The sequence below is a fragment of the Indicator indicator genome, chromosome 28 (assembly GCF_027791375.1).
Source record: "Indicator indicator isolate 239-I01 chromosome 28, UM_Iind_1.1, whole genome shotgun sequence".
Classification (NCBI taxonomy): domain Eukaryota; kingdom Metazoa; phylum Chordata; class Aves; order Piciformes; family Indicatoridae; genus Indicator; species Indicator indicator.
Window position 1 is genome coordinate 11,213,107 of NC_072037.1, and position 13,479 is coordinate 11,226,585.

Genomic DNA, 13,479 nt, shown 5'->3' on the forward strand with positions numbered 1-13,479 from the left:
GGGGGAGGGGGGGGTATGTGTGAAAAAAAACAAAGGGCAAAGTGGCTGCTGCAGGCACCAGTGGGCACAGCCCTGTCCATGCCTGCTGCTTTTCTGAGCCCCTTTCGCAAGTGGGCCCCCTCTGAAGGATGTTTGGGAGCTGCACACACGTGCAGCTGGGATCCCATTTCACTGCTGGAACTGGGGGCGAGGAGGGTCCCAGCAGCCACCTCAGGGATGCATCCCAGGGCTTGTTCCAGCTCTTCAGCCCCTTGCACAGCACCCTGAGGTGTTGCCACTGCCCAGGTGGTGGTGAGCCCCAAGGTTGAGTCCTATCCATGCCAGCAAGGTGGTCTGGGGGCTTTGCAGGTGGAGATGTCCTGCGTGAGCTGTGCCTTGAGGGTGGCCACCCCCCGCTGCCTGCCAGCCCCCTGGAGAAGCCCCAGGCCCTTCAGCAGTGCCACAGGCCCCACAGCCAAGAAGAGTGTCCCCTACCAGAAGACACTGAAGGAGGAAGGCTCTGGTAGCAAGGAGCCCAGCCAGCCCCCACCCTCCTCAGCTGAGGTGGTGGTGGTGGGAGGGGGCAGCCTGGGCTGCCAGACCACCTACCACCTGGCCAAGCAGGGGGTCACCAACGTGGTGCTGCTGGAAAGGGACCGCCTGACCTCGGGGACCACTTGGCACACGGCTGGTGAGGTGGTGGGCACAGCCCTGGGGGTGGGCAGGGGGGGGTGGGCATGGCCTGGGATGTGCTGTTGTCCATGGAGCAGGTCAGTTGCTCAGGCTGGCCCCAGGCATGCTGGAGAGATTTGGCTTTAGATGTGGAGAAGTTGAGGGCTCCCCTTTGGCATCACTTTTTTGTGAAGGAAATATCCCCCAAACCCCCCACACTAAGCAGTTTCTTTTCATACCTTTTTATTTTTCCCCCTCCTTCTTCTTCTTCAAGCCAATTGGCTTTGGCAGGGAGGGGAGAAGCTAGAAGAGGTTTGGTCTTTTTTAGGGGAAATCTGCTCCAGAAATCTTTTTTTTCCCCCATTCATTTAATCATAGACTCATAGAATGGGTTGGGTTGGAAGGGACCTTAAAGATCATCCAGTTCCAACCACCTAGCCATGGGCAGGGACACCTCTCCCTAGCCCAGGCTGCTCAAGGCTCTATCCAACCTGGCCGTGAATGATTCCAGGGATGGAATAGCCACAACTTCTGTGGGCAACCTGTTCCAGTGTCTCACCAGCATCATGGGGAAGAATTTTTTTTCCTTCTCCCTAGTCTAGATCTCCCCTCTTTTAGTTTAAACCTTCACCTCTTGTCCTATCACTACAATCCCTTCTAAAAAGTCCCTCTGCAGCTTTCTTGTGGTCCCCTTGAAGCACTGAGAGGCCACAATAAGCTCTCCCTGGAGCCTTCTCTTCTCCAGGCTGAACACCTCCAGCTCTCTCAGCTGTTCAAGGCAGATCAGAGCCCCTTGATCACCTTTATGACCACTCCAACAAGTCCAAGCCCTGCTGATGCTGGCAGCCCCAGAGCTCAAGCCTCTCTTAATGCCCAAGAGAAACAGGGAAGGACAATTTGTGTCTCTCCACATCACCACGAGATGGAGTAGGAGCCCTGGAACGAGGACCCACACCACCCATCACAGAATCACAGCGTGTTAGGGGTTGGAAGAGACCTCATCCAGTCCAACCCCCCCTGCCAGAGCAGGATCACCCAGGGCAGGGCACACAGGAACACATCCAGGTGGGTTTTGAATATTTCCAGAGAGGGAGACTCCAGAACCTCTTTGGGCAGCCTGTTCCAGTATTCCATCACCCTCACAGTGATAAAAATTTTCCTCATATTCACATGGAACTTCCTATGCCTCAGCTTCCACCCGTTCCCCCTTGTGCTGTCATTGGGCATCACCAAACCTGGCTCCATCCTCTTGGCACTCACCCTGCACATCTTTACAAACACTAATGAGGTCAGCCCTTAGTCTCCTCCTCTCCAAGCTACCGAGCCTCAGCTCCCTCAGTCTGTCCTCAGCAGGAAGATGTTCCACTCCCTTCATCATTTTTGTGGCTCTGTGCTGGACTCTTTCAAGCAATTCCCTGAGGTCCTTCTTATAAGCAGTTTCCTGAGATCCTTCTTATAAGCAGTTCCCTGAATTCCTTCTTAGAAGCAGTTCTTCCCCATGAGGGTGGGGAGACACTGGCACGGGGAGACACTGGCACAGGTTGCCCAGGGAGGTGGTGGAAGCCTCATCCCTGGAGGTTTTTGCAGCCAGGCTGGATGTGGCTGTGAGCAACCTGCTGTGGTGTGAGGTGTCCCTGCCCATGTCCCTTCCAACCCTGACAATTCTATGATTCCCTGAGCTCCTTCTTAAACTGCAGGTCCCAGCGCTGGAGCCCAGCATTCCAGACGCAGCCTCAGCAGGGCAGGGCAGAGCAGGAGGAGAACCTCCCTGGACCTACTCACCGCCTGCCCTCCTCTCCCACCCCCCCCAGGATGAGGGTGATGGAGGGGGGCGGCAGAGCCAGCTGTGATGAGCCAGTCCCTGTCCCCCCTCGCTAGGTCTGCTGTGGCAGCTGCGTCCCAGCGACGTGGAGGTGGAGCTGCTGGCACACACGCGGGAGGTGGTGAGCAGGGAGCTGCCGGCAGAGACAGGGCTGCACACCGGCTGGGTGCAGAACGGAGGCCTCTTCATTGCCTCCAGCAAGCAGCGCCTGGATGAGTACAAGAGGCTGATGTCGGTAGGGAGAAGCCCTCCCCTCCATTCCCTTCCCCTCCCCTCCCCTCCTCTCCTCTTCCCTTCCCCTCCCCTCCCCTCCCCTCCCCTCCCCTCCCCTCCCCTCCCCTCCCCTCCCCTCCCCTCCCCTCCCCTCCGCTCCCCTCCCCTCCCCTCCCCTCCCCTCCCCTCCTCTCCTCTTCCCTTCCCTTCCCTTCCCCTCCCCTCCCCTCCCCTCCCCTCCCCTCCCCTCCCCTCCCCTCCCCTCCCCTCCCCTCCCCTCCCCTCCCCTCCCCTCCCCTCCCCTCCCCTCCCTTCCCCTCCCTTCCCCTCCCTTCCCCTCCCCTCCCCTCCCCTCCCCTCCCCTCCCCTCCCCTCCCCTCCCCTCCCCTCCCCTCCTCTCCCCTCCTCTTCCTTCCCCTCCCCTCCTCTTCCTTCCCCTCCCCTCCTCTTCCTTCCCCTCCCCTCCCCTCCCTTCCCTTCCCCTCCCCTCCCCTCCCCTCCCCTTCCCTCCTCTTCCTCCCCTCCCCCCCCCTCCTCCCCCTCCCCTCCCCTCCTCCCCCCCTCCCCTCCCCCCCCCTCCCCTCCCCCCCCTCCCCCCCCCCCCCCTCCCCCCCCTCCCCTCCCCCCCCCTCCCCCCCCTCCCCTCCCCCCCCCCTCCTCCCCCCCTCCCCCCCCCCCTCCCCCCCCCTCCCCCTCCCTCCCCCCCCCCCCTCCCCCTCCCCCCCCCCCTCTCCTCCCCTCCCCCCCCTCCCCCCTCCCCCCCCTCCCCTCCCCTCCCCTTCCCCCCCTCCCTCCCCTCCCCCTCCCCCCCCCCCTCCCCTCCCCTCCCCTCCCCCTCCCCCCCTCCCCCCCCCCCCTCCCCTCCCCTCCCTCCCCCCTCCCCCCCCCCCCCCCCCTCCCCTCCCCCCCCCCTCCCTCTCCCACCCCCTCCCCCTCCCCCCTCTACCCCTCCCCTCCCCTTTCTACCCCTCCCCTCCCCTTTCTACCCCTCCCCTCCCCTTCCTTCCCCTCCCCTACCCCTCCCCTAACCCTAACCACTACCCCTCCCCTCCTCTTCCTTCCCCTCCTCTTCCTTCCCCTCCTCTTCCTTCCCCTCCTCTTCCTTCCCCTCCCCTCCCCTCCCCTCCCCTCCCCTCCCCTCCCCTCCCCTCCCCTCCTGTCCTCTTCCTTCCCCTCCCCTCCCCTCCCCTCCCCTCCCCTCCCCTCCTCTTCCTTCCCCTCCCCTACCCTTCCCCTAACCCTAACTCTAACCACTACCCTTCCCCTCCCTTCCCCTCCCCTCCCCTTCCTTCCCCTCCCCTACCCTTCCCCTAACCCTAACCACTACCCCTCCCCTCCCCTTCCTTCCCTTCCCCTCCCCTCCTTTCCCCTCCTCTCCCCTCCCCAGCTGTGTCCTCCCCCAGCTGGGTGGGCTGCAGGAGATGGTGTTCATCCCCTTCCCCTTGCAGAGCTAGGGCTGAGGGTCAGGGAATCAGAGGATGGTGGTGGTTGGAGAAGGATTTCATGGTCATGGAGTCCAACCATCAGCACAGCACCACCATGGTCACTAAACCATGGCCCCAGCTGCCACAGGTTTCTGGAACACCTCCAGGGATGAGGATTCCACCACCTCCCTGGGCAGCCTGTTCCAATCCATGACCATTCCTACAGCAAGGAGATTTTTCCCTAACCTCCACCCTCAACCTCCCCTGGCACAGCTTGGGGCCATTTCCTCTCCTTCTATTACCTGATGCTAAGGAGAAGAGACCAACCCCCACCTCACTCCAGCCTTCTTGCAGGGAGTTGTAGAGAGTGAGTAGACCTCCCCTCAGCTTCCTCCAGACTAAACACCCCCAGCTCCCTCAGCTGCTCCTCACCAGCCCTGTTCTCCACACCCTTCACCCTGACCACCCTGCCTGTCCCTTCTTTCCTTCCCACCTGCAGAGCTGTTAGTGGCCTGAGGTGGGATCCCAGGGCTTCCATAAGCTGCTGAAATGAGGCAAAATGCTGGCAAAGGAGAATAATTTAAACCCAACCTTGGATTTTTGCCCCTTCCAGATAGTGCTGGCATCATTTTCCCAGCTGCATGGGAATGTGGGATCATATTCCCCCAAATCTGTGCAGACCACCCCACTTCACACTGGATTTCAGGCTTGACTTCAGCAGTTGCCTCATCTGGGAGATAAACAGGACCTGGGGGTCTCCTCCTCTCCTTCTCTCTCCTCCTCCTCCTCCAGCAGCAAGCAATGAGCAAAGCTTTTGTTGCCTGCTTGAGCTTCTGCTTTGTTTCTCCCCCTTGGCAGCTGGGGAAGGTGTATGGTGTGGAGTCCTACGTCCTGAGCCCAGCAGAGACCAAGGACCTGTACCCACTGATGAACATCAGTGACCTCTATGGCACCCTGTACGTCCCCAAGGATGGCACCATGGACCCAGCTGGCACCTGCTCGACTCTGGCCAGGGCAGCAACTGCCAGAGGTGCCAAGGTAGCTCCTGATTAGTAATTGCTCATTAATGCCTCTTGATCCTGGGAGGAGATTTCATCTCCTGCCTTCCTTGGCTCCTTCTTTCCTACTGGAGCCAGAGTTGCTCCTGCAGTTAGGTCTTTGTGCTGCTTGGCTGCTTGGGTGATAGCCAACAAAGCTGGCAGCAGCCATGAGATCCAGGGAAAACAGAAGACAAGGCAGGTAGGAACCATGAGATCCAGGGAAAACAGAGGACAAGGCTGGTGGGAACCATGAGATCCAGGGAAAATAAAGAGGATAAGGCTGGTAGGAAACATGAGATCCAAGGAAAACAGGACAAGGCTGGTGGGAACCATGAGATCCAGGGAAAACAGAGAGGACAAGGCTGGTAGGAAACATGAGATCCAAGGAAAACAGAGGATAAGGCTGGTGGGAACCATGAGATCCAGGGAAAACAGAGAGGACAAGGCTGGTAGGAAACATGAGATCCAAGGAAAACAGAGGATAAGGCTGGTGGGAACCATGAGATCCAGGGAAAACAGAGAGGACAAGGCTGGTAGGAAACATGAGATCCAAGGAAAACAGAGGATAAGGCTGGTGGGAACCATGAGATCCAGGGAAAAGAGAGGATAAGGCTGGTGGGAACCATGAGATCCAGGGAAAAGAGAGGACAAGGCTGGTGGGAACCATGAGATCCAGGATGTTCCACCACCCTTCTGAGCCTGCCCTGACTCTGCTGCCCTTCTTCTGCCCCCAGATCATCGAGAACTGCCCTGTCACCGGCATCCAGGTCAGGACTGATGACTTTGGGGTGAGGAGGGTGTATGCAGTGGAGACAGCCCATGGCACCATCCAGACCCCCTGTGTGGTGAACTGTGCAGGTACTGGGGTGCAAAGCCTGGGGGGGGCAAAGCCTGGGGCTGTGGCCACAGGGCAGGAGGGGATCCTGCACCCCATGACGCTGGAGGCTCTTCATCGGTCCTCATCCTCCCCCCTCTGCCTCCATCTGGCCATCATCTCCAGGCCACCCCAGGTCTCCAGTGGGGTGTGGAGGGTGGAGAGGTGCTGAGCACAGGGTGGTGTCTCTGCAGGTGTGTGGGCACGAGCCCTGGGCAAGCTGGCTGGTGTGCAGGTGCCCCTGGTGGGGATGCACCATGCCTACGTGGTGACCGAGCGCATCGAGGGCATCCAGGTCAGTGCTGCACTGCTGCACTGCAGCTCCTCTGCCCTGCAGGGCCACAGGGGGCAGGCTCCCTGGCACCCCCAGGACTGCATCTCCAGGTCTGGGTTCAGTTTTGGTGCCCTCGCTCCAAGAAGGACATTGAGGGCTGGAGCAGGTCCAGAGAAGGGCAACGAGGGGGAAGGGTCTGGGGAAGAGGGCTGGGGAGGAGCAGCTGAGGGAGCTGGGGGGGGTTTGGTGTGGAGAGGAGGAGGCTGAGGGGAGACCTCATTGCTCTCTACAGCTCCCTGAGAGGAGGCTGCAGTGAGGTGGGGGTTGGGCTCTTCTACCTTGTATCAGGTGATAGAAGGAGAGGAAATGGCCTGAAATTGTGCCAGGGGAAGGTTGAGTTGGAGATTGGGAAATATTATTTTTTGCTGCAGGAGTGGTCAGGGATTGGCCCAGGCTGCCAACTGGGGATGTGATTGAGCTGCTGAGGGGGGACCCTGACTCACCATGGTGGGAGGTGAGAGCAGTTCCCCTTGGGAAATTCCCAGCAAGTTTTAAAGCAGTGAGTTCTGCATCACCAGGCACTGGAAGAGGCTGCCCAGGGGGGTGGTGGAGTCCCCAGCCCTGGAGAGGTGTTCAAGAAACCTGTGGCCATGGCACCTGGGGACAGGGTTTAGTGGCCATGGTGGGGTTGGGTTGAAGGTTGGACTCACTGATCTGCCTCTGGAGCATTGCTCAGGAGGACACTCTGCTCACTCAGGCACCAAGGCTTCGAGGGCAACACATTATTTAGTGTCCATCTCACTGCCACACTCTGGCTCTGACTTTTCAGTCTGAGATCCCAAGTGTTGGTGTCCAGGATTACACATCTGGAATGCTGGGACCAGGTCTGTGCTGCCCAGGTCAAGAAGGACAGGGACTTGCTGGAGGGGGTACAGCAAAGATGCTGAGAGCATTGGAACATCTCTGTGAGGAGGAAAGGTTGAGAGAATTTGGGCTGCTTAGTGTGGAGAGGAGCAGTCTGAGAGGGGATCTGATCGATGCTGATCAATACTTGAGGGGTTGGTGCCAGGAGGATGGGACCAGGCTGTGTTCAGTGGTGCCCAGGGACAGGACAAGGGGTAAGGGGCACAGACTTGAACATCAGAAGTTCATCTAAACATGAGGAGGAACTTCTTGAATTTAAGGGTGACAGAGCCCTGGGGCAGGCTGCCCAGAGAGGTTGTGGAGTCTCCTTGTCTGGAGGGATTCCAAACCCAGCTGGGCATTGTGATCCTGGGGACCCTGCTGGACTGGATGATGCCCAGAGGTCCCTCCCATGCTGGGATTCTGGGATCCTGGGATTCTGCTCCTGCTGCCCAGAGCATCCCTGGCACTGCTGCCTGCGCCGTCGAGGAGCAGCTGGAGAGCCAAAGACTCAGCTTCCAGTTTTGAGTGCTGGGATCATCCCAGAGCTCCAGTTCATCCCTCTCAGGCTCACCAGGGTGGTGCTGGGGTCTCCCCAGAGCTCTCAGCCCCCTCTCAGGCCCCTGCTGCCCCTTGCTGTGTTGCAGAACATGCCCAACGTCCGCGATCACGACGCCTCGGTCTATCTCCGGCTCCAGGGAGATGCCCTCTCCGTGGGTGGCTATGAGTCAAACCCCATCTTCTGGGAGGAGGTGAGTGCTGCCAGCAGGCTGTCCTGGGCAATGAGGCAGGGCTCCAGGGAACCCACCCATGAGCACCTCACCCTCCAGCCCCACAGGTGCCAATCACCGCACGGCCGGGGGGAAAGCACAGGAGAGCACAGAAAGCTTGGGGCTGGCTGTGGTGTGGAGAGGAGAGGCAGGGACAAGGCACAGAGAGGGACCAGGCACAGGTAGGAGCTGCAGGGAGCAGGCACAGGTAGGAGCTGCAGGGACAAGGCACAAGTAGGAGCTGCAGGCACCAGGCACAGGTAGGAGCTGCAGGCACCAGGCACAGGTAGGAGCTGCAGGCACCAGGCACAGGTAGGAGCTGCAGGGACAAGGCACAGGTAGGAGCTGAAGGCACCAGGCACAGGTAGGAGCTGCAGGGAGCAGGCACAGGTAGGAGCTGCAGGCACCAGGCACAGGTAGGAGCTGCAGGGAGCAGGCACAGGTAGGAGCTGCAGGCACCAGGCACAGGTAGGAGCTGCAGGGACAAGGCACAGGTAGGAGCTGCAGGGAGCAGGCACAGGTAGGAGCTGCAGGGAGCAGGCACAGGTAGGAGCTGAAGGCACCAGGCACAGGTAGGAGCTGCAGGGAGCAGGCACAGGTAGGAGCTGCAGGCACCAGGCACAGGTAGGAGCTGCAGGCACCAGGCACAGGTAGGAGCTGCAGGGACAAGGCACAGGTAGGAGCTGCAGGGAGCAGGCACAGGTAGGAGCTGCAGGGAGCAGGCACAGGTAGGAGCTGCAGGGACAAGGCACAGGTAGGAGCTGCAGGCACCAGGCACAGGTAGGAGCTGCAGGCACCAGGCACAGGTAGGAGCTGCAGGGAGCAGGCACAGGTAGGAGCTGCAGGCACCAGGCACAGGTAGGAGCTGCAGGGAGCAGGCACAGGTAGGAGCTGCAGGACCAGGCACAGGTAGGAGCTGCAGGGAGCAGGAACAGGTAGGAGCTGCAGGGAGCAGGCACAGGTAGGAGCTGCAGGGACCAGGCACAGGTAGGAGCTGCAGGGACCAGGCACAGGTAGGAGCTGCAGGGACCAGGCACAGGTAGGAGCTGCAGGGACAAGGCACAGGTAGGAGCTGCAGGGAGCAGGCACAGGTAGGAGCTGCAGGCAGCAGGAGCGCAGGCACAGGCAGGTAGGAGCTGCAGGCACCAGGCACAGGTAGGAGCTGCAGGCACCAGGCACAGGTAGGAGCTGCAGGCACCAGGCACAGGTAGGAGCTGCAGGGACAAGGCACAGGTAGGAGCTGCAGGGAGCAGGCACAGGTAGGAGCTGCAGGGAGCAGGCACAGGTAGGAGCTGCAGGCACCAGGCACAGGTAGGAGCTGCAGGGACAAGGCACAGGTAGGAGCTGCAGGCACCAGGCACAGGTAGGAGCTGCAGGGAGCAGGCAGAGGTCTGCAGGGAGCTGCAGGGACAACAGGAATGAGATTAAAAGGCTTTGCTTGGCTGGGGGGATTTTGAGGCCACCTGCCCTGCTGCATCATCCCCTGATCCAGCTGTGCTTTGTCCCAACCCTTTGGCTTGTTTGGGCTGTTCATGGAATCCTTAAGCACCCAGAGCTGAGAAGTTCTTCCTCCATCAGCTGTACTCTGGTTTTGTGTCTCCTGATTCCTTGTTTCCCACCTTCAGGTCTCTGAAAATTTTGCTTTTGGCCTCTTTGACCTGAACTGGGATGTTTTCATGCAACACATTGAAGGTGCCATCAACAGAGTGCCAGTGCTGGAGCAGACAGGGATCAAATCCACTGTCTGTGGGCCAGGTAAGGAGGGACTTTGGTTCCTCCCTGGGTTGTGCTGGAGGCAAGAGGAAACTTCCTGACCTGGGGAGGAGAAAAACTCTCTGAGGTCAGAGCAAGCAGCTCTGCCCTGGCTGCAATGGTGCCAGCTTCCAAGGGGTGGCATCCCAGGCTTAGTCTAGCTGGGGGCATAGCTGTGGAGCTTCTTGTCTTGAGCCAGGCTGGAGCTGGAGAGTGCAGAACTGCAGCCAGAGGTGTGGCCACTGGGCTGGGAAGGCAAGGGGCAGATTTTTTTTTCAGGAAGTGGCCATTCTTCTCCCAAAGTGTTCTCTGGTGTTATTATTTTTACTACTTCTGGGCTAGTGGCATTAGATTGGCCCCAGGATAGACCCCAGAGCCCAGGTTAGACCCCAGAGCCCAGGCTAGACCCCAGAGCCCAGGTTAGACCCCAGAGCCCAGGTTACATCCCAGACCCCTGGTTGCATCCCAGAGCCCAGGTTGCATCCCAGACCCCTGGTTGCATCCCAGAGCCCAGGTTGCATCCCAGACCCCTGGTTACATCCCAGAGCCCAGGTTACATCCCAGACCCCTGGTTGCATCCCAGACCCCTGGTTACATCCCAGAGCCCAGGTTGCATCCCAGACCCCTGGTTACATCCCAGAGCCCAGGTTACATCCCAGAGCCCAGGTTACATCCCAGACCCCTGGTTGCATCCCAGACCCCTGGTTGCATCCCAGAGCCCAGGTTGCATCCCAGAGCCCAGGTTACATCCCAGACCCCTGGTTACATCCCAGAGCCCAGGTTGCATCCCAGAGCCCAGGTTACACCCCAGACCCCTGGTTACATCCCAGAGCCCAGGTTGCATCCCAGAGCCCAGGTTACACCCCAGACCCCTGGTTACATCCCAGAGCCCAGGTTGCATCCCAGAGCCCAGGTTGCATCCCAGAGCCCAGGTTAGACCCCAGAGCCCAGGTTGCATCCCAGAGCCCAGGTTACATCCCAGAGCCCAGGTTGCATCCCAGAGCCCAGGTTGCATCCCAGAGCCCAGGTTACATCCCAAGCTGTCTGAGAGCAGGAGCTGGCCTGTAGGCACCCTGCTCCTCAAGTGTGTGGTGTGTCCCCAGAAGCAGCCCTGGTCCTGCTGGCACATCCCTCTCCCTCTCTTGCAGAGTCATTCACAGCTGATCACAAGCCACTCATGGGGGAAGCCCCAGAGCTCAGAGGCTTCTTCCTTGGCTGTGGCTTCAACAGTGCTGGTAAGAGAGTCCTGAGGGGATCACATCTCAGCACCCCCAGGGTGGACATCACAGCCTGGGCAGAGCCTGGCACCCACAGCCACGCTTGGCCTCCTGCCCTCACCTGGGGCCTTGCCCCTTCCCCCAGGGATGATGCTGGGAGGTGGCTGTGGGAAGGAGCTGGCTCACTGGATCATCCATGGGCGGCCAGAGAAGGACATGCATGGCTATGACATCAGGCAAGTCACCCTGGCTGCCACTGGTCCCCAGGGGCTCTGACCCCCCTTGTCCCTGGGTGGTCCTTGGGGAGGGGTTTGGAGGCAGGGTTGGATGCTAGCATCAGCAGTGGAGGTCACCCTGGCTGCCACAGGTCCCTGTGGGCTCCTTCCCTGACCCCCCTTGTCCTTGGGTGGTCCTTAGGGATGGGTTTGGAGGCAGGGCTGGATGCTGGCATCAGCAGTGGGGGTCACCCTGGCTGCTCCAGATCCCTGTAGTCTCTTTCTCTGACCCCCCTTGCCCTTGGGTGGTCCTTGGGGATGGGTTTGGAGGAAGGGTTGGATGATGGCATCAGGAGTGTAGCTCACTCTGGCTGCCACAGTTCCCTGTGGTCTTCCTCTCTGACCCCTCTTGTTCTTGGGTGGTCCTTAGGGATGGGTTTGGAAGCAGGGCTGGAAGCTGGCATCAGCAGTGGGGGTCCCCCTGCTTGCCACAGGTCCTTATCTGCCCCCCCTTTTCCTTGGGTGGTCCTTGGGGATGGGTTTGGAGGCAGGGCTGGATGCTGGCATCAGCAGTGGTGGTCCTCCTGGCTGCTCCAGATCCCTGTGGTCCTTGGGGTTGGGTTTGGAGGCAGGGCTGGCTGTGGGTGTCAGGCAGCATCTGTGCCACAGCCTGTGTCCCTCTGAGGAGCTGGAATCAATTATGCTGAATGGCTTTAATGAATTTCCACCTGGGGTTTATCTCATTTGCCTGATCCCAGCCTCCACAGCAGCAGCTCCCATCAGGCAGGGGATGGCAGGCAGGGGAGAGGGCAGGGTAACTACCTTTGGGTTCTGTTGTTCTTCAATTAGTGCTGTGCCTAATCCTCTAAGTTAATAATGAGGGGGGTGATGATTTTAGCAGCAGAGAGCTTAGCTTCCCCCCACCCTCACCCCCCTCTGCAGCAGCACATGGGCCAGGGGTTTAGGCTGGGCAGATGTTGGCTCAGTAATTGCTGTTGACTTGCTTGATTATATCTTATTAGGTTTGGGCTTTCTGCTTGGGCTGCCAGTGACAGCAGACACCTTGTCAGGGACACAGCTTTGACAGCCACGTGGCTTGGGTGCCACACAGCTCATTGACTGGGGCTGGGAGAGAGGGGAGGAGGTGCTGCTGACTGCAGAAGTCAGAGGGAGATGCCTCCAGCTGCCTTCCTCCCAGCACAAGGACAGCTTTAACTGGAGCAGATTGCAGTCTGATCTTGGATGTCTTCCAGCATTTGCCCACCCTCACTGTGCAGCACTTCCTCTTGATGCCCAACCTGAATCTCTCCTGCTCTAGTTTCAAACCACTGCCCCTTGTCCTGTCACCACAGCCCCTTCCAAGCAGCCCCTCCCCAGCTTTCTTCTAGGTCCCCTTCAGATCTTGAAGTGCAGCTCTAAGGTCTCCCTGGAGCCTTCTCTGCAGGCTGAACAGCCCCAGCTCTCCCAAGAGCCTCTCCACAGGGGAGGTGCTCCCATGGCCAGCACCAAGCCCTGCTCGGTTCCTCTGCTCACCACCTGGTACAGGCAGAACAACTTCACACCGCAGCAGCTGCATCCACATCTGGCTCTGGCCATGGGGAGGAGCCCACCCCCCTCTCTGTGAGCTGGTGGGCCCATGCCAGTGCTGCTCTCTGCTGCCTTGCAGGAGGTTCCACCACTCCCTGACGGACAACCACCGCTGGATCCGGGAGCGCAGCCACGAGTCCTACGCCAAGAACTACTCCGTGGTCTTCCCCCACGACGAGCCCCTGGCAGGACGCAACATGAGGAAGGATCCTCTGCATGAGGTGAGGACACTGGGCTCAGGGGAGAGCCTGACAGGCTCCTGGCACCAAGGCAGAGGTGGCAAGGAGTGGCTGCAGCTCCCTGAAGCTGCATGGGGCATCCTTGATCCCACCCTGGGAAGTGCAGTGTTGGGTGCTGGAAGGGACTTCTGGGCATCAGCTGGTCCAACCCCCACCCCCCTGCTAAAGAAGGGTCACAGATTGCAGGAAAGGAGCCTCAAAGGTCATCTTGTCCAACCCCCCTGCAGTCAGCAGGGACACCTCCAACTGGATCAGGCTGCCCAGGGCCACAGCAAGTCTGATCCTGAATGTCTCCAGGAATGGGACCTCAACCACATCCCTGGGCAGTCTGTTCCAGTACTTGACCACTTTCACTGCAAAGAACTCCCTCCTTATGTCCAGCCTAAACCCAACCTGCTGTAGTTTCAAACCATTGCTCCAGTTTCAAACCATGTCCAGGTGGGGTTGGAATCTCTGCAGGGAAGGAGACTCCACAACCTCTCTGGGCAGCCTGCTCCA

At 59.7% G+C, this 13,479-nt stretch overlaps 1 protein-coding gene across 1 annotated transcript in view; it reads left to right on the plus strand.

Moving 5' to 3' along the window:
- Positions 1–354: 354 nt before the first annotated feature.
- Positions 355–13,479, plus strand: part of SARDH (sarcosine dehydrogenase) — a 29,980-nt gene continuing 16,855 nt past the window's right edge. The window contains exons 1-10 of the mRNA XM_054393643.1: positions 355–670; positions 2,530–2,708; positions 4,969–5,148; positions 5,885–6,008; positions 6,219–6,319; positions 7,849–7,953; positions 9,597–9,726; positions 10,872–10,958; positions 11,086–11,176; positions 12,822–12,963. Coding sequence (XP_054249618.1) covers positions 355–670; positions 2,530–2,708; positions 4,969–5,148; positions 5,885–6,008; positions 6,219–6,319; positions 7,849–7,953; positions 9,597–9,726; positions 10,872–10,958; positions 11,086–11,176; positions 12,822–12,963 — 1,455 coding nt within the window. The remainder of the gene's footprint in view (positions 671–2,529; positions 2,709–4,968; positions 5,149–5,884; positions 6,009–6,218; positions 6,320–7,848; positions 7,954–9,596; positions 9,727–10,871; positions 10,959–11,085; positions 11,177–12,821; positions 12,964–13,479) is intronic.